General features: G+C 42.5%; 1 protein-coding gene across 1 annotated transcript in view; it reads right to left on the minus strand.

Moving 5' to 3' along the window:
• The window catches only part of OSBPL11 (oxysterol binding protein like 11), a 45924-nt gene extending 21322 nt beyond the window's left edge, over positions 1–24602 (minus strand). The window contains exons 1-5 of the mRNA XM_086615436.1: positions 24472–24602; positions 5702–5770; positions 4439–4614; positions 2874–2953; positions 1695–1877 (exon numbers count right to left, since the gene is read on the minus strand). Coding sequence (XP_086471562.1) covers positions 1695–1877; positions 2874–2953; positions 4439–4614; positions 5702–5770; positions 24472–24602 — 639 coding nt within the window. The remainder of the gene's footprint in view (positions 1–1694; positions 1878–2873; positions 2954–4438; positions 4615–5701; positions 5771–24471) is intronic.
• Between the last annotated feature and the right edge of the window lie 238 nt (positions 24603–24840).

The raw sequence follows: 24840 nt of genomic DNA on the forward strand, positions 1-24840 counted from the left end.
CTCTCCTCTCCTCCCTCAAGTTTCGAATGCCATATTGCCATTTGAAAAGTCAAAAAGTTAAAAAAACATTTCTGAAACATTACCTCACATAAACAGGTAAACATCAAAACACCTCAAGGATCAAAATACAACAACAGATAAAAGAAAGAAAAATGGCTAAGAAAGCTACCAATACGAATTCTGCAAATGTTAATGTCATATTCTGTAATGTTACTGATTTCATGTAATAGGTAGGAAAGTGCAAATACTATTTAAGTTTACCATATGTTGTAATTGTTGCTCCACACTAGTAAGAAGTTTACCAAAAGTAAGAGGTAACTCGATGAATCAATCTGAAAGGTAACTACCTGTATAGCTTCAGTTTTTAAATTAATTTGGAAGAAAAACTTCTCTTTCAGAGGATAAAGGAGATGAACCAGCTCATAAAAAAACAGAAGCCACAGGACACCAGCTGAAGTTTTCCTGGGTACCTGACAGGACTTCCCATGTCTTTGCATTATCACTACAGGAGACTTTGCTGTTATTAGAGGACAAAACTAGGATGGCAGCAGTTACCCTTTTGCAATCCATCTGCAAGAAGAGACTGCTGCAGACAGAGATTCACAGATTCTAAGGTCTAGAGGCAGTCACCTCATCTAGTCTCCTGAATAATTATGCCACAGGACTTGATTTAAATCAAGGGACAACAATGATGGCAGCATACCATACCAGGGCAAGTATTTTCAATACTCATTTACAGCTTCCCACTGATGAACTTCCCACAGTGCTCAGACACATATTTTAAGGCTAATGATGCTCACAATACAGAGCATTCTTCTGCCCCAGTTTAAGTTCAATTCTAACTATTCACGCTTCCTAGATCCTTCTTTGCTAGATTAAAAAGCCCTCTATTAGAAACTTATTTTTGCCAAGAAATGTATCATACTACACTAATTACACAGCTAACATTACAATACTCATTAATATCAATACTACTACTAAAATAGGTTTGTAATTCAGCAATTAATTTTGGTTACAAAATGAGCTTCAGAGTTGCATGATCTACACTGTAAACATTCACAAGTTAAATCTACCAGTAGCCAGTCCATTCTGGCAGCCAAGATGAAAAGGTAATTATTTCCTTTTTTTTCCAAAATACACTACCACTGAATGTATAATGAAAAAAACATACTTCCAAATTGCTCATTTTATTTTGCTCTCTTTTCAATTACATCCATCCCTACTCAATTTGTCCACATGAATTAGCATACCAGAAAGTTGTATTCTCAAGCATCAGTCATGACCAATTTCTCCTTACTCATAGTTGATACAAGTACAGCTTAGTCAATTCTTCTAGAGCTTGACACAGGAAGAAAACAGTGTATGATATAATAGTATCATAGTATGTGATATTATACTTCCTTAAGGATATTCCCTCATCACCTGCAGTGCTAGGACTTGCAAGGATGAGAACAAGCAAAATTCTACCTTGAGGATCAGGATATTATTGCAGGATACAAAAAGTCATAGAATATACATGACATACTTCTTCAATTAGCCATGGTAAGTTAACTCTCCTCCCACAGCTGCGCAGTAACAGCTTAGGACACAGTATTGACAATAAATCCAACTAACAGTATCAGGCTTCTCCACAATCCTTCAAATAATAGGACAGCCCTTTCAAAAGGCTGTAAGATAATTTAAGGCATACAAACCTCTCTAACATCTACAAGGTGATCTGGCTGCATAATAGGAACTCTTCTTCCACTTGGTAATCTGTGATGTCCAACACTGAAAAAGGAAACTGCATTTTGACTGGGTCTTCTTTGCACACCAGGAGAGTTGGCGCTTCCTTGGGATGCAAGAGAGAAGCTGCGAGATTTCAGAGGAGGGTTGTTCTAGTGAATAAACAAACATATTTAGAAACATTTACAATTTACAAACTCCTAATAACCAGAAAATATTCTAATTTGAAAGATACAGCAGAACAATTTAATCCTTGATTTTTTTATAGAACAAGGACAGGTGACAAAGTCCTAATAATGTATGAGGAGCAACTGCTAAATAAATATTTTGCACTACCTGCTGACAGTTGTCCTGTTTTACAGTCTAATTATGAACAATCTGTGAAATAAGACTGATCAATATGTATCACTTCTCTGACTTAAAAATTAGTCCTTGACCTACAACAGTACTAGACACTGACTCCTAACAGGTCCTGGAAGGATAGTGCTCACATTTTAAGAGAATGGAATTTCATTCGGAATTAATCATTGAACTTATCTCTTACAACAAAATGACAAGACATTGATCTTACCTTAAAAACAAGGTTTTATTCAAATATCAGAATAGGCATTATGGTAATCAGGAGATTCTATATTCACAGCCATCACACGGTTAGCAAATGGAAGCAACAACCCTCAGATATAGTGTTGCGGACTTGCTTCTCAAACATGGGAATTCATCCTAAATGTATTTGTGGGCTGTTGAGTGGTTTTAAAACAGGTTAATTTACAAGGAAAGCTCCCAAAATGGAAGGGCTTCAATAACACTGAAGACCTGTCTCCTTATCCATTAAAAAAACGCAGAGCCACTGGAAAATACTGGGCTAAACACTGATCTTTTAGCTCTGCCTCCTGCTCAAACACCAGCTCACCAGTACCTGCTCAGGGAGGACCATTCAGCTCTTCCGAGGCAAACTGACTTCACCTTCTGTCATTCCTAAAGCATGTCTCAACTACAAGTCAGCTATTACTCAGAAAAATGTTTCCTGATATAACTGTCAAGCCCAACCACAGACTCTTTTTAGTATTTGTCTTACGTAACAGGATAGTTGTATTTGGAACTACCAGCCTAAATTATTTTTGCCCACGGAAATACCAGTCATACGATACCTTTCCAATAGCTTCCGTGTGATGCTGCGTGCATATCTGTAGCCTGCTAACCCAGTGTTGCCGTTCCTTAGCATCAGTAGCTAATAAAAGCAAACAAAAATGATTATGCATATGAGGACATTTTGAATCATCAGCAAAAGGCTCCTTAATTTTTTTAAAACAAACAGGAGGCTTTAACAGTACACAGTATTTCTTATCTAAAACTTGCTCAGCTGACCAGTAATTAGCTATAACATCAAATGAAGTTCAATATAAATGGCATGTACTCTGTTTTTTTAATTTTGTAACACAGAAATAACTTCAACAAACAATAACTCCCCTTGCACGTATTTTAGTCTAACAACATGACACATGTTCCTGGAATGAGAGTAAGATACCCTGAAGTAGATAATGACAGCAAGTCTTCAAGGGAAGAAATAGTATAAGATATTAGCCCAGATTTCCATAGCCTGCAAAATTAGAGAATGGGCTTCTATAACCATCACATGAAGGCTAACATATCGAACATTAGGAATAATGTAATTCCATGCAAGCATCACCACAGTACTACCACCCATAATGATTTAGAAAACTCAATCAGTACAGTTGTCCTGGTTTTGGCTGGGACTGAGTTACTCCTTTTTAGCAGCTAGAAGAGCTCTGTGTTTGGGTTTAAATCTGGGATTCGTTATGAGAAGAATGCTGACAGTGCAGTGATGTTTATAGTTGGCACTGAGACCTCAAGGACTTTTCAGCTTCCCATGTCTTGCCAGTGTGCAGGAGCACAGAGGGTCCCTCCAGGGGGTCCCCTCCCAGAGGGTCCACAACTCCCGTTATGATTCAAACTTGACACTTAGGATTGAGGGCTAAATTGGCCAATGGAGTATTCCATATCATACAACGTCATGAACAGTATATAGATGAGCGTTGACCAGAAAGAAGGGCTTTTGCTTTTCCAGGGGCTCCCACTCTCGGAGCGCTATCTCGTTCCCTTTTCAGGACTCTCACTCGTCCAGGATTGCGGAGTCAGGACTTAGCTGTTTTGGAATCGTTTGCTTGGACAGGACAGGCATTGGTCACTGGGTGGTGAACACTTACACTGTGCATCACTTCTTTGTATATTATTATCATTGTACACATATTTTTTCATTATTTATTTAATTTTTTATTATTATTGAATTGTTCTTATCTCAATCCATGGGTCTCTTCCCCTTCTCCTCTTTAATTCTCCTCGTTCCCTGGATGTGGAGGAGGGTGAGGAAGTGGCTGTGTAGCGCTTAGTTGTCAGACAGGCTAAACCACAACAACAGTTTAAGGACATTTTATATAAAAGTTTAAACCCCATTCTACACATCTGAAGTTCACGGTCTTCCGAAAGTCATCAAACCCCAAGAGTATGAAACTATCCATAAAGAAGGATGGTTCCTAACTGAAGAGTGAAAGTTTCACATAACTCTCATTGCAGCAGTCTGTCCAACAAGTTCTTTCACTTTGGCCACACAGTCAAGCCCAGAAGAGTAGCCACAGGTGAGGGCCAGGAGTGTCCTCTAGTGGAAGAATCCCCTGCCCAAGAATCTGGGTCCTACCTCTTAGTTTATACTGCTCCCCGCTGGCAGCATTGACTGTAAAGGTGTGAGAGTCTTCATCACTAGGTGAAATCACAGCTCCAGCTAGTTGCAGGGTACCCCTGGGTTTTAGATGTCTCGACTGCTCATTCACAAAGTACTCCAGCAGGCCAGCATCATTGTTCAAAACAAAAAATCTGCAAAGATAAAGTAAATACACTAAGTAAACCAAACCCATTCTTTTCCTTTTATTTTTTGAGGGGGGCTAGCAGTACTGGAATAAGTTAAGACTTTAATTAAAGGTTGGCACAGCTGGGGTTGGAACTTAAAGACTTGAGTCAGTACAAGCCCAAACACATGGAATTATGTCCCCAACAAGACTGCACAAAAATTAAGTTCTTGCCAATTTTTGCTCAGAGACCAGGGATTGCACAACAGAAGAGCTGCCTACAGAAGAGTGCTACTGCAAGATTTTGGGAATCAAAAGAATACCCTGAACGTCTAAGGCTTAATATATCCTTGAACTACATAAATTAAGGGTAAAACAGCCTCAAATACAAAACAGTTGAGATACAAAACTGTGAAACTGGAGCAACTCCAGATTTTAAAAAAGAAATTAAGTGGACAATATGCTTTAACTATTCAATTGAGTTTAATGATAAGTGTGTTGAGACAAGTCACTGCATGCCAGTGGTAGCACAGGAATCTGGCCAGTGTGGTATGCTAAGGACTTGTCTCTCCAATATTAGTTTGGTTGCACTCTGCTGCTCTAGGAACAGCATCAAGCTGGAAGCCAGATCAGAAAGTTTCGCCTGTCAAAGAAAAGCAAGTTATTCCAGGGGAGACAGACATCTTGGGTAATTAAAGGGAAAAGCTTGCTTGAGTTTGATTTTTCAGTAAAGTGTTAACTATTATTTTTTTTTTAAATTATTACATGATTTGGCATAAAGTTCCAGACTCAACAGAAAAAACAAAGACAATATTTTTAATTGCAAAGGAAAAAAAATAATGCTGTACATGCTTTTTACACATACAAGCATAGTTATAAGACAACAAATGAGTTAACTGCTTCATACTTCCTATCCATTTTTTTATTCGTGCCTTAATACAAACATTATTCATCTACATGTCAGCTTAATGTATATTGCGAAAAGCATAAGACTTTTCCATGAAGTTCGCCTAATAGAAAAAGGGAAATCCAAGTGTTATTAAAAAAAATCTGAAACATGTTTATTTAGATGCTGCAAAGACCAACATTACTGAAAAGCACCATAAAAGACTTACCGATATTGCCAACCAGTGACAAGATTGGTATATTTCATTAAGTAGCCACAAATATTTTCCATGTGATCACTATTTAAAAAAAAATGAGAGAAAAAAAACAATAAGACAATACCAAAGAAATTTTAGATCTTCCCAGCTTTTGATCTTCATTATCTATTCTCAGAAAAGGAATTTTCACTTTCATTTATAGAATAGAGGTACCATCTTAATAAAACTACCAACACCTCACAGATTTTTCAGCCTCATTTCTAAAATTATTTCGTAAGACAGTTTAACCACGCTTACTGAACTCCAAATAATCTCAAGGCATAATTAGTTTCACCAATACTTGGGTTTTATTCAGCAAACACTTCTGGACACATTTGTACTAGTTTCGGGTAATTAAAGACTTAGCATCCGTGCTTCTTCTGTTTCTTTCTCCCTCTTCTAAGCAAGCTTTGTATTTTTGGACTCCTGAACAAAACTATCTTTCACTAGCTTATTAACAGAATATTGATTGTGGTCAGTAATCAAAAACAGTCCCTAGGTACTCCTACATCAGTGTGGTTTTATTTGTCCTTAATGCCCTTCCCGACTACACGTACAATGATGCTCTTGAACGGATGCTCTATGGAACACAACATGTGGGTGCAGGTCACATCAAGATATTCTGAAATATAAAACAGGAGCCGAAACATCTCCTCCTCTGGCCTGGCAGGAAAATCATAGAATGGCATAGGCTGGAAGAGACCTCAGAGATCATCTAATCCAACCTCCTTGTCATGGGCAGGGACGCCTCTCAACTAGATCAGGCTACTCAAGGCTCCATCCAACCTGGCCTTGAACACCTCCAGGGAGGGGGCATCCACCATTTCTCTGGGCAATCTATTCCAAAGTCTCACCACCCTCATACTGAAGAATTTCTTCCTAAAATCTAATCTAAATCTGTTCTCCTTCAACTTAAACCCATTTCCCCTTGTCCTATCAGTGGACACTCTTGTAAAAAGTCCCTCCCCAGCCCTCCTGTAAGTTCCCTTCAGGTATTGGAAGGCAGCTATTAGGTCCCCCCGAAGTCTTCTCTTTTCAAGGCTGAACAATCCCAGCTCCCGCAACCTGTCCTCGTAGCAGAGGTGCTCCAGCCCCTGGATCATCTTTGTGGCCCTCCTCTGAACACGCTCCAACAAATCTATGTCTCTCTTATGGTGGGGACACCAGAACTGGACACAGTATTCGAGGTGGGGTCTCACAAGAGCCAAGTAGAGGGGGAGAATCACCTCTCTTGACCTGCTCACCACACTTCTCTTGATACATCCCAGGATGCGGTTGGCCTTCTGGGCCGCATGAGCACACTGCTGGCTCATGTTGAGCTTCTCATCTATAAACACCCCCAAATCCGTCTCTTCAGGGCTACTCTCCACCCACTCTGTGCCCAGTTTATATTTGTGCCTAGGATTGGCCTGACCCAGATGAAGGACCTTGCATTTTGACTTGTTGAAGCTCATGCGGTTTGCACTGGCCCAATTCTCAAGCCTATCAAGGTCCCTCTGGATGGCATCTCTTCCCTCAAGTGAGTCCACGGCACCACACAACTTGGTGTCGTTGGCAGACTTACTGAGGGTGCACTCAATGCCGTCATCCATGTCGCTGACAAAGATGTTGAACAACACTGGACCCAGAACAGACCCCTGAGGGACACCGCTTGACACTGGTCTCCATGTAGACATCGCACCATTGACCACAACTCTTTGAGTGCGACCATCCAGTCAGTTCTTTATCCACCGAGTGGTCCATCTATCAAATCCGTGTCTCACCATTTTAGAGACAAGGATGTCATGTGGGACAGTGTCAAACGCCTTGCACAAGTCCAGGAAAACGACATCCGTTGCTTTATCCACATCAACCAGCACTGTAGCTTTGTCGTAGAAGGCCACTAAATTAGTCAGGTACGACTTGCCCCTAGTGAAGCCATGCTGGCTGTCACCAACCACTTGCTTATTTTTTACGTGCCTTAGTACAGCTACCAGGAGAATCTGTTCCATGATTTTACCTGGCACTGAGGTAAGGCTGACAGGTCTGTAGTTTCCTGGGTTGTCCTTGGTCCCTTTTTTAAAGATGGGCGTTACGTTTGCCCTTTTCCAATTTGTAGGAACCTCACCAGACTGCCAGGACCTCTCAAATATGATGGCTAGTGGCCTAGCAACTTCAGCTGCCAGTTCCTTCACGACTCGTGGATGTATTTCATCAGGTCCCATGGACATGTGCACCTTCAGGTTCTCTAGGTGTTCCCGGACCTGATCTACTCCTACCCTGGCTGGTTCTTCACTCTCCCAGACCCAGCCAGCATCCTCTGTGATTTGGGTGGTGTGGTTCGAGTGGTTGCCAGTGAAGACTGAGGCAAAAAAGTTGTTGAAAATTTCAGCCTTCTCCATGTCCTCAGCAACCAGGTCACTCATATGTTTCTGGAGAGGCCCCACATTCTCTCTCATTTTTCTTTTTTCTCTCACATACCTATAAAATCCTTTTCTGTTATTTCTAATATCACTGGCCAGATTTGACTCTGTCAGGGCCTTAGCTTTTCTAACCTGGTCTCTGAGTACACGAGCAACTTCCTTGTACTCATCCCAGGTTACCAGTCCCTGCTTCACCGCTTTGTGTAATCCCCTTTTGTATTTGATTTTAGCCAGGAGTTCTTTATCCATATAGGTCTCCTGGTGTTTTTGCCTGATTTCTTCCTTTTAGGGATGCAGTGCCTTTGAACTTGGAGGAGATGATCCTTGAAAGTCAACCAGCAATCTTGGGCTCCCAATCCTTCCAGGGCTTTATCCCATGGCACACTACCAAGATGGTTCCTGAAGCGGCGAAAGTCAGCTCTTCTGAAATCGAGGGTTTCTAGCTTGCTGAGCTTCCCCCTCTTAGCTGCCCTTAGGATCTCAAACTCCACCATCTCATGGTCACTGCAGCCAAGGCTACCCACGAGTTCAACATTACCTACCAAATCAGGTAGTTTCTCTTCTGAAGCCTCAACTTGCAACATCCACCAAAAACGAAAACTCATCAAGAGCACTCGGCACGGAGGCTTAATATCATTACAGACAAAATACACTGTCATATGGCTATGAACTAACAACCTTAAAACCACAGTTTAATGGCCTTTTTTATACTGTACTTTCCCATAATTCAATAAATTCCTTCACTTGTTACAGTAAGGCGCAATCCTACATTGAAGGACACGCTCTTGATAGACAATTCAGGTCCACCACGAGAACAAAGTTCCTACTATTCCAACGAAGAACTGAAACTGTGACCCAAACATCAGACACTAACTATTTGCATTTTAAAAGAAAATTTAGATTTAAGTCATCGTATTTAGATTTTAAATTAAAATTTCTGTAGCTTGTAGTATGTTTAAGATTAAATGAAAATTATTCAGAGTCCCTTGAAGCAGCAGCCTATCTTGGTTGTTAAGAGGTCAAAGTACCCAAATATCAGAAAGAGGGGAAAGGTGGGGAAAAATAGCACCATTAGAGCCAAGGGATCATCTTTATTAGTAGGATTTTGTTTGCAAACATAGTTGGACTAAGTATTGGGATAAATTTCAAATAACAGTTGAAGCTGCTGTCTACAGCTTATTTACAGACAGTGTCAGTATCATCACATTAATTACATACTGACAATTCAATAAATAAAACATGTTACACTAAGTTTCATCCTAAAGGAAGTTATTTAGGATGCTGCTAATGAAGATAACCTCAAAGTCAATCACTGCCATATGAATCAGTCATTATCACTGCCATTCAGTAACACTACTCAAAGAAGAGATGCAAGAACATACATTTTTAAGAGAAACCAACTTGCTGATTTTTTTAATGAAATATTTAAAACCAAAAATATGTGTTCTAGCTATTACTGCAGCAATCAGTATCACAGTAATATCCTGCAATGGAGAGCAGCCAGCAGGACTATCTAGGAATTTGATTTCTAATAGCTCATTAAGTGATACTACAGATAAATATAAACCCAAGGAGAGAAGACGGTATTCAGGCTATCATATTTTAAATGTACAAAAATGCTAAAGGAGACATAACCAAACTCATCCTCTGCAGACGCCTCTCATTTGTTATTATTGGCATACAAGGGAAGCGCAGTTTAGACTTGCTTGCTGTCTTAATTTAGCTGAAAATTATGAGATTGCACAGTCATTAAAATGTATGAGCTTGGGTTTTAATCGTCTGAAAATCGTCCCTAGTCACAGCTAATTGTTTTTCAGTTTTAGTGAATGCAAGTTTCACCCTTGCTTTTCAGTTAGACATCGTGCAGAGCCCTGCGCACCCAGGGTAGAGCTGCTGTACTCTCCCATAAATTAACGTGCCCAAATCACAGGTATGTTTAGCAGAACCCAAGAAAATGCAGAAAAGTGACTTCAGACTGCAATGAATACAGCAGGACTAAACATACAGCCTTGAAAGTCCATGGGTAAATTAAACAGTCTTTTGTTAAAATAATTTGAGAACTTTTTTTTGAGCGTGACAGATGAGATATCTGATACTGTCAGTCTTTAAAAAAAGGAAGTCACCACAGAAGGGAACACAGCCCTTTCGGTGATGTACTTCCACATCGAATGAGCACTTGACTACATTCTGCCTTCATCTGTATGTTCCTCTTCACTTGGATTTTCACTTTGACTAGATGCGAACTTTTCCAAATGCCTCTTCTTCAATAATTCCCATCTCTAGCCTCAACAGTCCCAAAAGTTGATGGTTTAATTGAAAAACTTTGAAAACAACACCCCAGAGAAGTGTGAGAAAGTGACTGAGGACAAGTAAGCCAGTCACCTCCAGCATTATGGACACTGCCAATCTGGAAGGAGCAAGTTGCACCAAATGAAGGTCAGCGCAAGCGCATGATGTTAAACACACCGACCAGCTGGGTTTCAGAATCCCTGACTTTGCTCGCAGGGGGTCTCCAAACCCCTTCTCTCACATAGAAGAGCTATAACTCAACATACAGGGGAAAGCTCAGAAGTACATTTAGCAGGTACCTCCCACTCAAGCAAAAAGACCTCATCCCCCTGCACGAGATCATAGAAACATACTAAGCACTGATGGCCAAACCTTAGTATAGAAGAGCCCAACAAGCAGCAGCGGCGGCCAGTGCAGATCCCAAGACACACAACAGCCAGCTATGGGGGGGAATCTTTACTGACTAACCTCCACAGCAGGGGAGGAATATAACATGCCGACTGCCAGGGATGAGAGACTGAGCTGGGGCTTGCTTTTTGGGAGACCAGAGAATGTTAGAAGAGCCAAAGTCCAAAGAGATGGGGCATGAACAGAGGTCCCTGCCAAATAAGCCATCTCTTGGACAATACTAAATTATTTTCCTTCCTAATTGTGTTCATGCATCTGCAATCGAACTGCACAAACCCAGAAGACTGTATTTAGTTTTCACCCTGCCAAAGCTGGGCAAACTTTAGGCACCCATGCAAATATCAGATTAGCCTGCCTGAAGGATATGAAAAACTTGGTTGATATTTAAAACATTTCCCTTGGCAGTATAAGGGCCTAGAGGCAAAAAAAATAAGCAAACAAAAGAGTAAAAGCACAGATTTTACAGGCACTAATCATACTCTCCCAGCACAAACTCCCACACCGTGTGTGCCAGGGAATTTTCAACATTTGAACTACGGCTTATTTTTAAGTAAGTGACAATTTTATACACTAAAAGAAAAATTTAACTCCGGACTGCAAATTGCAATTCACAAAAGGTAGATCCTATAACTGTATACAAACTGCTTACAGAACTACAGTTAACCTCCTAATCTGGGTAAACACTAGTACTTTTCTATGAACACAGAAAACCATTTTCGGTATTATCTATGAACAAGGCCACAGAATTGTAACTAGAGCATTTCTTCAACAATTTTAAGATTAGTGCCTCCACAACGAGGGTTAAACTAAAATATTTGTTGTTGCTAAAGCAGTATTGTAAGGCAGCTAATATCGTAAAAAAAAAAAAAAAATCACAAAACTCCAGCAATATTTCACTAGTATGGAATTATCAGTGAAGCTCTTCAGAGCGCTACAGAAAGCTTTTAAGATGGCAGACTTTGAGAACAAGAGGTTGAGGTTCAGGTAGCAGCTCTGCTCACAGATAACCACGACAGTTTGTAAAATACGAGTAAGATCTTCCTTAAAGCACTTACCAGCATTGTTTCCAATAAAACAACAGTAAAACCTGTTTCAAAGTCACCTGTGTACTCCAGAAGGCTCCACAAATCCCCACAGTGGGGTTTCTGACTTCTAGGAAACAGATTTCAGAAGTGAGTTTGACACAAAAACACTGAGCAACTTATCTCAACATTGACAGCAAGGCCTGGCTGCACCAGGATCCTTCTCAACTTTAAGAATACCTTTGCATTCACACTGCTGCCTACATGCATGTACACGTACCTACGGGTACGTGTATCTTTTCACAGCCAAAATGCTGTTGTTGCTACTCAAAATGCTCACGGCAGTCTCGGATTGTCAAAGGAACAGTAACAGCTCATCAACAATGAGTCAACAACCCCTAAAGTCCATATTTCTGTAGAAATTCACATGTCCTTCTGACAAAGAAGGACAAAAAACGTTTAAGTGTGGCAATAGACCTGCCACAGCCTTAAAGATGTAAAAACAAAAAAATCATTTTAACTACTGCTGGACTACTTTAAGTGAGGATACTGTGCAAATCACAATCCAGGAAAAAATTATGCAGGAACTCATGGTACAACATCTGAAGTCTAGCCCAGCACATTTACCACCCTATAAAATCACAGTTTTTTCCCCAAAGGCTGAACACCACTGGACATGGCTGCCCATTTATCACACTTTTTTAGTTTATAAGTATTGTGAGACGGACTGAAACTGTCCCTGTACACAGATGACTGAAGTCTATGAAAAATTACAAATCAGCTCATATTCTTCCCAGAAAACTATTCCTCCCCAACTTCAAAGACATTTACCGTAAGCCAGATTTCTACGTATCCTAAGTGCTACTAAAATGCAATAAGAATAAAACACTCAAAGGATTATTGTTAGCTTATTTATCCTTTTTCTAGTTTTATTTGTCCTTTTCTAGCACGCCTCTTCAGTTGCAGCAGCTGTCAGTGCCTTGCAGGCTGGTCTTCTGTGCTGGGGGAGGAACAAGTTAGTGATAGTTAGGCCAAATTCCCCTTCCCCCTGTATCCTGTTTACGTGCAGCACCTGATTCTTGAACGCAGATGTTGAGGAACAGCAGCCCCAGAATGACGTTTTCCAGGAGCTTCAGCCAAGAGGTTCACACCTGACGAGTGCCAGGCCAACATTTTCTCCAAGAAACATCGATGTAGAAAGCCTCCCCACCCTTTTTTCATACACCTCATGGTGCAGCTCTCCCCAAAAACCCCACACAAACAAATCACCATCAGCAGTGGCACAAAATTACACCCATCTGGAAAGCAATTACAGAAAACTTCCAAGACTGCCCTTCTGATGACTTTAATTTTGCTGGGATCCAGACAGCACTGTGTGGGATACTTTGAGCAGCCAGGTCTCTGAAGACCCAACAGCTGTTTGAAGAGCAAACACAGCATCCAAAGGCTTCCCCACGGACTTGTGTAAGGCCTGGCTTCAAGCAGTAGCTGAGTATATGTGGATTTGCTCCCAGCAGGATGGACAATGAGGAGCCCGAAGCCCATGCAGATGTCAGGAAGGGCTCCTGAAGGGGAATCCAGCCTCCATAGCTGCCACCATTGCCATTATGACAGTGCCTTCAGGCCCTGGCCAAGGGAAGAGGCTCCTTCCTACTGAGCTCACAGCAAGATGCAAACATCTGGTGAAAGAGACCATCTTCAGATTAAAAGCCAGCAAAGCATAAAGAAAAGGAAAGAAAGAAATGAGGATTGCAACAGTGCAAACCAATGAGTGGTTTTTGACTACATAGTCTGAAAAAAGTAGCAATCATTTTTGCCGAACTTGTTCACCTCTATCTGCCCCAGGCTCGCTATCCGTAACAGCTCGCTTTTTCCTCACTGATCACTGCAAAGTCCTTATCTACAATGCGCTGATTCCCCTTTTTGTTACATGGAGGGGAAGGGTGGGGGAGAAGAAAGAAAAAAAAAACATGTTAGCAACAGAAACGTTGGGCATATCTTCTGCAACTGCAAAGATCACTTGCTCCCAAGAAATCACCACCACCACATTAAGCACACTCCAGTCCCACAGCTTGTCAGTGCAAGTGTGGGTTCCCCAGCACTCCCAGCAAAGTAAGGCAGAAGCCTCCATGTTGCTGACAGTATCTACATCAATAAATGAGCTCTGCTTTTCCAAACGGCTTTTGGAAGAAAGAAAAAGCTAACCTTGCTGTGCAATTCACCAGCAGTGCCCTGCAGTCAGCTGTAAAGTGGCAGCAAAGCTCCTGCTCCTCAGCTCACATGTTTGACTATTTAATTAGAACTTCAGAAACCAACAACAAGTGCAAGGAAAAAAAGGCCCAACAATATGACAAAAATACTGACAGTAGACGCCGGGGATGCTTCAGAATAGCACTTGGCCGCGCACATGCTAGCGTCACACACGTTCTCATCCAATGTAAAAACCTGTCTAAACGTGCACTCCTGAAAACCCTTGAGAGCACAGACATGCACTGGAAGAGAAGCGCGGGCTTGCCACAAAGGAGGGGTGCGGCAGAGCCGAAACCAGCTGTCAGTTGTCCATGAGCCTGGTACGATGCAGCCCAGGCTTCCTATCCCATGGGTGAGGGGCTCTCCCACCGCCCAGCCTCCCGCTATCAACACAGCAGTTGTGTTTGCACCTGAAGTTTCTACCAAGACTAGTTCTCAAGGTGAATGATAAATCAAGCTTACAGTTTTTTTTGAAACCATCCTAATTATACTTGCATTCGATTCTCCTTTTTCATGCATTAATGCCACAGGTCTATTATACACGAATGAAACTGTATTGTAACACTTTTTTAGAGTAGCAACAGAAAAAAGGAAAGAGATAATATTTAATTAGTAAGTAGCAAAACACTGCTCTTGCTGGACCAGTGTAAAGCTTATTTAACAACTTTATCATACAGAGAGCTCTTCAGTTCTCACAATACGTCTGCCTGGAAAAAAACTGCAGCAAAGTTTCAGCTCAGAAATCTCTCTTGCACACACACAAACACCTGAAGTCAGCGAGAATTCCGCTCACATGTAATTTATTTGTGGATTTGCATCAGCGCAACACAACTGAAGCTGCAGTAGCCAACCTTGCAGATTTTTCTGCAATGGTAACTACCACTCAAGCTATTGCTGGAAAAATAACTGTGGGTTTAGCCAACAACATTTTAGAGCTGGAGCATACAAAAAACAGGCATCTCAAAGGTCTGAACTCTCCACTTTATACCTCTGGAGAACAATTGTTGCCTGCAGCTCTGCTACCATTTATGTCACCAGTTTACATTAGCACACCATAATGCACAGTTTCACATATTATTGTTACCAAAACCCAAAACTTTCCCTTGAAGTTTAGTTTCAGAAAGCTCAAGCAGACAAATTATATCTACTCTACTCAGCAAGCAGTACTGGCATAACATAAACAAGACAAACACACTGATGGATGAGCATCTTTGCAATTTTGGACTGTCTGCTACCTACACCACCTCAGAAAGCAGTGGGCCCTGCTAAGAACCATTGATAAAACTAGTGGAGCAAACCTTTGCGTTGCTCACTCTAAGCACAGTCCAACATGTTTTAGCTTACTACACATTCCACCCCAAGGCATTCTGGTCTGCTTCTACTCTAGTAGCTCCTATCCTATCAGAAATACAGAGATATGTCCTTCCAGTTTTAAGATGTATTTGTGATTATGACTTTAAAAATATTATCTTGACAATTACACATTGCCATGCTGGACCTTCCAGTAATAAAAAACAGGCTAGTAAATGCAGGATAAATACACTGATCAGCTACTCCACATAAGCCTCTTGCTTTTTAATTATTTTTGAACCCTTTTTGAGACATTTCAGATTACATACCGAGGATAATTATTATTACCACCTTCCAAGCAAGTGAGTACACATTTAATTGACTATGTTACCTAAATATTCAGGGAGAACATAAGGCTGGAGTATAACACAGGCAAAAAACTGCATGGGTCACCAGACTCAAGAAGCAATGGCCAACAGTTTGAAGTCTAACTAGCAAACAGTTACAACTGGTTCACTTCAGGGGTCAATACCACTAAATGCCTCCAAGTTGGCCGATAGACCAGCACACACTCTCTGCAACCTCTCAGGTGAGACCAAACATAAGGGAGCAGCCAGGATGTAGCAGGGTGGGCTGCTTTACCGGGGGATCCCAACTCTCCAGAGGACCAGGCTGAACAAGACCACTTGAACATCAACAAAAGCAATGCAGAGCCTTGCACCTGGGATGGACTAATCCAAGCATCAGTGCAAGCTAGGTATGTCGTGCCAGACAAGAAAAGGCTGAGGGACCTGGGTCTGTTTGGCCTCCTTCAGAAGGAGGGAAGACTTAATTGGGATCCCACTGTCTCTCCTACATATAGAGAAGATGGAGACAGATTTTTTCAGAGATGCACAGCAGAAGGGCATGCAGCAATGGTCTCAAGCTGTAGCAAAAAAAAAAAAAATTCCTTGTTTGACACAAGGAGAAATTCTTCACAATGAGGGGAGGTAAGCCCTGGGCCAGGAGCCCAGAGAGGCTGTGGCATCCCCATCCTTGGAGACACCCAAAACTCAACCAGCAGCCCTGAACGATCTCTTCTAACTTTGAAGCTGGCCCTTCTTTGAGCAGGAGGCTGGACTGGAGATTTCCCAGAGGTCCCTCCCAACTCAAATTATTTTGTAATTCTCGGATATAGAGAAATTAAACAAAAACATTCCTACATTAAAAATGAGGTATAAGGTACCTAGAAGGTTTAAACTCTAATTAAGAAAGCATATGTGTTAACTTAACCACCTATGATTATAACAATAATATAAAAAGAGCAGGACTACTTTCTTTTTCAGTCCTTTAAGTGGACAGTGATTCTCAGACAAGCAAATATCCAAAACTGCTCCTTTTCATCATGCAATGAGCATCAGGTATTGTTAGCACATGAGTGCCAAATGAATAACGACCTTCCTTATGTTTTTTTTCTCTTGTGCTTGTCATGGACATTTATGAAGGAGTCAAGTACCGAACAATAAAAGGACAAGGACATTATCATCCCATTTTACATATAAGGAACTGAAGCGCGATGAATTTTCAGCCTCTCTAACTTTGAAATAGTTGTGGCCCAATTTTTATTTTATTCATACATTTAAATCACAGCTTCTGCCAATTTCAGCTGCAGCTATGACCCTGTGAAAGTTTTGCAAAATCAGGGCCAACTGTTCCAAACTAGGCCTCCAGGCAAAAGAGGAACACACAGTTAGTGATTACAGAGGAAAACCAGTTTAAACAGTATGACTGTTGCCACAGAGGAAGTCGGAGCCAGGGTCAGAAACCAGCTCCTTAATATAGCATCCTGCAGTTTTGCCCAGCAGATCTCATGCTTTCTGTTACATCTCTACTGCAACGAAAGAAACCAACTTCCCAAAGTAAACTGGGCTCTTCAGGAAACCGATCTGTCAATGCTAAAACATTCATCACAATCTTAAAAATTTCCAGCTGTGTTGATAACTCAGGAATTTACACCTGGAAGGAAAAAGAAAAAAATGCATACCCAAAGAAAAAAGCCTTCCTCCTGACACTGACATTCCTGTTCCGAAGCTGGTTGTCAAACGTAAGATTGTCATCTGAAGTGGCAGGAGCTTTGCAAGCACCCTAAAAAGAAAGCTGTCTGGCAGCATCACCAGCAGGCACTGATCCCCTGTGAGAATTCATCAGCACTGGCAGGTGATCAGAGTGCACATCAAGGCCTTAAGTACACAGGGGTCCTTGCACACATGCCTTCATTTTCATGGCACAATGAGTACAGCACAAGAACCTACCTAGGAGAACCTAACAGCTGCAACTGGCACTTTCTGCTTCTGCATTAAGCACTGTGATTAGGTCAGCCACATGCAGTTTGTTTTTCCTCTTCTCTCTGGAGAGAGAACGTGTGTGGCAGAGCCCGATGTTAATGTTGTAGGAACGTTTAATTAACTTGCTGCAACATAATTACATTGGAAAAGGTGAAGTCCAAAAACACCCTTTGCACTTAGTGAAGGATAGCCATTTGTAACAGCCATTAACTCCTGCAGAAATCTATTCCACGGAAAGCATAAATTATTGCACACTTATAAGCTACTTAAAGGTTTCTGCTTCTTCAGTTTAGCTTAATTTGAACTCTAAATGAACATCCCAGTATTAACACAAGTATCCTGCCATGCCAGAACCAACTCCCACATTTGTCGCCCCTGCCCATTCAACACAGGGATGCTCCAAGAAGCAAGAGAGAGCGAGCGCTCTGGATAGCCGCTCACCGAGGAGCCACGGGGCTGCAGAAGGGAACCCAGATCTTGATGGCCTAGTTCAGGAATTGGGTTCAAGTTCCCTACTAGAACATGAGCCATCATGAAGCTCCTGTTTAAATTACCCAAACCTGTTTCCCCAACTCTATCCACTCATCACCCCTCACACAGGGATTCACTTCTCTTAATCTACAACACATCTGAGTTGCCATCTGCTCCAACCCCATTCCTCCAGGTCATAAATACATGTGTGAACATGAATGGCTCATCTGCCTTTTGAGAAGTGCTTGGGGCTTCAGCAACTGGTAAATCAGCTTGATAAAAGATGACCTTAGCATTTTAATAACACAGAATGGATCCTGAGGTGGATATAACCACCTGACCATTTTAAATACGAGCTTCTTGTCTATTCTAATGAGCAAATTATGTGAGGTGCAGCATTTCTAAATTAATGTTATAAACACGGTATACTCTTTAAGCAAAGACTCCAACGAGGATAAAGAAATTTAGGCATCAGGTTTTTCCACCATTTCTCTCCAGCATTATCAAACAAACACAACAGCCTTCCTAATCTGATTTTTAGTAATAAAAAAGGAATACAACACACAAAATTGCAAAATTAAATCCTAATTTCATGTCGACCACTTGAGAAACTCTTCTTTTCAGTGTCCAGTTCATCACACCCCAAGAGGCCAGCAAAAAGTCAGAAAGCAAGCAGCTAGGGCTTTCTGAAAGCAACGCAGTGGTGAGGCATCTCCACAGACCACCAGAAACAGAAGCAAGGAAGATCAGGGCACACCTTGACACAAGCTTGATATCAGTTGGCAGCCAACCCAAAAGCTGCCAGCAGAAGCTGGGGCAGCAGAACCCCCACCCTCACTGGTGGCTAGCACCTCGATGTCACAATGCTGGCAAGTTCTTAGAGCAGCAGGTAACCAAGGACAGGGGTGGGCTCTACAAGCAGAGGAAAGTCGACGCAGGCGCAGCCTTCACCAGACCTCCCAGGTAACACCACTGAATTACAGCCTCTCTCTCCCAGTACAGTTGTGGGCAACGAGGAAGGGCGCTACACTCATCGATTACAGCGAATATATGAGAATTCCATGTAGGATCCCAAAGAATTTTGTTTGAAGCAATGCAGAGAGACAATCCAGAATGAGAGAGAGGGGTAATAAAAAGGAAGTACCAGGTGCACCAGCATTAGAGAGGCTTGTCCTAGGATGACACTAACAGTTACATGAAGGTTTGGGCGGTTTCTTTTCTTCTACTCATCAAGTGGTAGGAATTTTAACTTAAATTCTGGCCAGCTCTCAGGAGTCCAGAGTTAATTAGGTCAGCTAATGCACTCTACTGCAGCCTAAGCAAGAATTCAATGCTTACATTAATACTATGATGAGATATGTCAAGTTCAGAGACAAGAAGGGAGGACCAGCAAGGGAGAGGTTGGCAACACGAAGCGCTGTCAAACGCTGTGCTGCCATTACCTCCTGTATCTGTTTCTACCCAGCTGGTTTCAGCTTTAAAAGCCAAACAGATGAAATTTATCCTCCCGAGATCAAACATTCTTGGAACATGACTAGAAGAGCATAGAAACTAGAAAAACTCTATACGTTTTCTTGCAACCAAGACTGACATCAACATCACCCTCAATAAAAACGATTCTTATCAGCATCCACTCAAGAAGATTGTATCAGTTTCAAGACACTTCCCTTTATTACTAATTAGATCCTTTTTGTCACGAACAAAAATCATAAACGCTTCCACAGTCTAGCTCAGTCTCACACATTTCGCTTCCACGTGTTTGAAGTGCAAAGGATTATCAGTCACCCTCCAAGTTAATAGGGATCAAACTCAGAAATAAGCATTTCTTCTAGAACATTTCCTATGGGATCACTTTATGACAAAGAGTTCATGATCATCTTGAAAAGTAGAACTAAAATATATTCATATGTTTCAGCTCCCAGCTCCTCTGTCACGTTACCACACGCTGACCTGCTCAAACACGGGAGACTGAACTAAGGTCAGTAATTGTCTACTCCTTTCTTTTAGTATTTGTGGAGAGTGCTTACACAGTGTCAACTGCAAAACAAACAAAGCCCTTAATAGAAGACTACTGACCATTTCACTTGCTTTAAATTTGTTATCCTTTTGCATTTGATAACAACAAAAAAAATACAGTGTTACTCTTTATGCCAAAACCTTCTCTGCTGTTGGTTTGCACTTCAGTTTGCTTATTCTGAGCATCTATTACTCCAGCCTGAAGCCACATGGAGTAGTTCTGCAAGAGAATCTTCCTTGAGGTGACAACCTAATGACAAGCAGGAGCCACCCAGCACAAAGAACACTCTTACCTGCCAGTCATCCCTAGTAAAAGAAAAAAAATCTTTAAAAGTTCACTCCTTTTCTTAGAAGCTACTTTCATCCAAATGTTTTTCTATACTAAAACACAACTGTGAATAACCTGCAGCACTTCAGTAAACTTTCAGGAACAGCTAACTAAAGTTAACTGGCTTCCTTAAAAAAAAAAAAAAGATCAAAAGACATCTGTAGCATTTTATAAATATATATGGCTAAATTCATAGTGAGCAGATGCTAAAACCATTTCAGAAATAAGGAACAAAGGCAGTTATCTACAAAAACACACAGAGAACTGAAAAGGAAATAGGTTTTGAAATATAACTTGTAAGCTTAAAAATCAGCAATCATTTTGGAAATTCATGAACATTTTACCCATATTTCTACTGGAAAGGGAGGAAATGCTGGGAATCCTTTTAATAGCAGCTGACTTGATTTATGTATTTGAGAGCAGAACCACTAAGAAAAACATAAGAGGGTGGCACATTAGCATGTCTCCAACTGGGAAAGACAATCTTGTTTCTCTAGTCAACCATACTGCTTTGAACTTTTAATTTTGTAGATAAATGAGAACCAGTTATTGCAAGTCATCTCTCTCAAAACTATCTGAAAGCCCCTCGAGCCAGGCTGAAATGACTTTTACTTCTGTGGCACATATTCTGACCTGCTCTCTATTTAGTTCTTCGACACAGATCCTGCTTTCTGGTTGTGAAATTTTTATGTTATCTGAACGACTGACTCACACGTCACAGAAGCGCCTGCCAAAGCTGTCTCCTCTCTCTCACTGCTTTGAAACCACCCTGCTCATTTATCCTAGAGCAAGGCAAAAATCAAAGTGATCAAGAGTAAAAGCAGGATTGCTGAATGGAAGCAATTCTTCACATGGGCAATGCTACACTTCCTAGCTTGAGTACTGCTGCAAATAAAGCAGCTGTTTAGAAAACATTATAATCTTAAACTACTTTATTAAGTAAGCTTTTAATAATTGGCGGTTATTCACAAGTCTCATCTCGTGGTAACAGTTTTTCTAAATGAAAATAGGGATAGAGAGTTTAGCATGCAGCACAGTCTCTCAGGCTCTCGTTACCTACTTAATTGCAAGTTAACATTTACACTATTTCCGACCCATCAGGAAAACGCAGCCGAGGGCTGCTCGCGCTCTGAGCCTGATCATATATTCGTGAGTCAACAAGATCGTTTCCTGTCAGATGTTTAGAAGAGCAGTTTCTCAAGAACTCTTAACTTCTATTAAGCCAAAAAAAGTACCTTCCTGCCCTCTGAAGAAACCAAGCCCGTACAAATTTCGAAGAGGCACTGCTGCACTGGCTGCCTGAACTCACCGTACACCAGCTACAAGCACAAAGTCTGCAAAGAGGTTCAGCTGTATCTCCACATCATCTGGAGTGTCTAGCAGCCTCTGGTTGTCTCTTCTTCTCCACTATGATAAATGTTTGGTCTATCAGACCTATTTAAAAGTCTCTGTATTATTCTCCTACAAAAATACAAAGTTAGACTTTTTGCTTCATTTTTTTATTTTCTAGACATGCACTTTACTCCAAGGATGTGTGACTTTCCACCTCTCTGAGAGATTCAGTTTTCATTATTTCAGGTTCCAACAGTGCTGGAGATTTTTTTTTTCTCCATAGTCTTAATTCTGCCATTGGAGCATTAAAGTATCAAGTACCTCTTGTCCCATTTGACTGACAACTACATCACAGCTGTTTTAAGAAGATGCTTCTCCAAATACAGAGCTATACTTCTGCACCAGATGCAGTCCATGCCAAACAAGTACTTCAGCACTCTGCTTCTGCCAAGCTGTGTAACCACACAATGCTCACACTCTGTGCCGTAAAAGTTAAAGATCAAGCTTCCACCAGAAGCTCCCAGCAATTCTGTTTCTAAATCCTGTATTTTAGACACTGATTTATTATTAGAGAGGTCTTTCTTTTGCCAAACACATTTAGAAGCAATCCATAAAGTGAAAACTAAGCTACAGCATCCTGTCCAGGAGAACCTCCTAGGGAAGCAGGGGGAAAGGTGATATTTTGTGGGTAATTAGATAGAGAGACAAACGTACGAGTAAATAATTGAGAGATTAACACTGAGGTGCCTCAAGTGTCCACAATAATACAAGTAGTACATTAAACTTGTCCCAATGATCTAGAAAGAATTAAAAAAAAAAATGCACTAGAGTACTACAACAAATTAAACCAGATATTGAGAGTTGCAAGGAATAACATGGACAGTTCCTATTTACAGCTGTTAAGCCACCAAACCAGCTATCACTCAGAGAGTCAGTTCAACTTTTGCCCTACACGCCACAGCACTGAGAGAAGAAACAAAACACTTGGATGGATAATTTTAAAAAATGGAATTTCACTGCAAAGCACTGACCTGCAACCACCACCTCAAACGTACTATAGCAAAAAAGGAGTTCAGGCAAATCAGGTATTTTATCCTTCCCACTGCCTCCGATTCCCCATAAAAATATTAAATACTTCCATTTTGATCGCATGAACTAACTCCTGTGTTTCACGTGTGGACAGTAAGTGCTTGGTCACAGTAACAGCAGCTTTAATTAGAAAATTCAGTTATACTGAATCCAGAGTTTAAAAAAAAAAGTTTAGAAGCAACTGAAAACAGCAGATAAGACAACCAACAGCTGAATCTGACAAGAAGCTCTCCCTATTTAACAGCTTGAAATATTGGCCCTGAAATCACCACTTCTCTTTCTGGTACTAGTCACCAGAAAGGTAAATTACTCATGACCCAGATTCTCAGCGATGATCGAGCTGTTCGCTCCCTATTAAAATCTTCCAGCACTCAGCGCCTGCACAGCCTGGGCCTGGGTGCTCGTCTGTCTGAGCCATCTGATGGTCCTCCATCCCGCACAGATGTACCACGCTCTGGTTTTGCTTTCTCCGCACGCAGGAAACAGAAAGCCAGTCCATCTGGGATGGCAGATGACGGCTTTGGAGAGTCTCCGTTTGAAGGAGAAGTGTGCAAACTTCACATAACAGCAGTATTTTCAACAGCAACATGGCAGAACTCCAGTCAAGGACGAGAGACCTAAAAGCACATATTCGGAAGTCTCTCAAGTGATGCCTTAGAGAGCCCGCTATCAGCCTGCGAATGGAAACTCTTTCAACCAGAAAGCACATCAGAAAAAAGTACATGAAATCCACCAAAACCCTCCAATGCACAGGCAGGTCATTCAAAGGAAGCGTTTTAGTTTGAATCCATTTCACACTAAGACCGTGCACTCAGCTTCTCCTGCCTTCTCCGCTCTCTTCTGCTGTATTTGCTGTTCCGGAGTAATCACCCCAATTTATGCTAGCTCAGCCGTTCTTAGAACGTCACATAAGACAGAAACTCCGTGCATATCTGAGTTTCACTATAAGCAACAAACAGAAAGCATCGATAACAACAACAACAACAAAAGACAGTCATTAAGTTCTTCAAGAAGACACACCGAGCTAAAATTCGGCACAAAGTTTAGCTTTTTGGAAAGGCTGGAAAGCGGTGCCTTGAGTGCCTTGAGCAACTTTAAATCGGTCTCCACGTTCTGCGAGGGAAAAAACAGAACGGGAAGGCCGGAGCCGAGGCTCCAGCAGCACCTGCAGCCCGGACGCGGGGCTTTGTGCTCCAACCCAGGCACGCGAAACCCGGGGCCGACCGACAGGCAGCCCGTGTGCCGCCCGCCGCGCCGAACGGGCGCTGGAAGGGGAGAGCGAGCGGCCGGCTCCGGCCCGCGGAGGAGCCAGCGGCCACTCCCGGTGGCCCGCGGCGGGTCCGCCTGCCGAGGGCGCCTGAAGCCGGGGCAGCCGCGGCGATGGCCCGCGCTCGGGGCAGACAGGGCGCGGGCAGCCCTGCCAGGGGCCACGGGCTCCGCAGCACCGGCGCCTCCCGGACCCGCCGCCCCTCACCTCACCTCACGCCGCCCCGCCGCCCCCGGCCCGGCCCGCCGCGCCCACCTGTACTGCCAGCCCTTGGCGCCGCGGCCGCCGCTGCTCTTGCCGCCGCTCTGTCCCGCCGGCGGAGGCTGCTCCGGCTTGCCCTCGCCCTCCGGCCCCTTCATGGCCGCCGCGGGGTCCGCGCACTGCATGGCGCCGCGGCTCCCCGCCCCCCTCAGGGGCACCCCCGGCCCAGGGCGGGCCGCCCGCCGGGGAGTGAGCCCGCCCCAGCGGCCCGCCGGCCCCGCTCAGGCCGCGCCGGGGGCCAGCCGCGCCTGCCCCATGCGGACTGCGATGGCCGCGGTCGCCGGCACCCCCACGCCCCGCTCAGCTCGTCTCGGCTCACCCGCACGGCCGCGGCGAGCGGGGGAAACCCGCCCTCCCACTCCT

This window comes from Tauraco erythrolophus, chromosome 8 (assembly GCF_009769465.1).
Source record: "Tauraco erythrolophus isolate bTauEry1 chromosome 8, bTauEry1.pri, whole genome shotgun sequence".
Lineage (NCBI taxonomy): Eukaryota > Metazoa > Chordata > Aves > Musophagiformes > Musophagidae > Tauraco > Tauraco erythrolophus.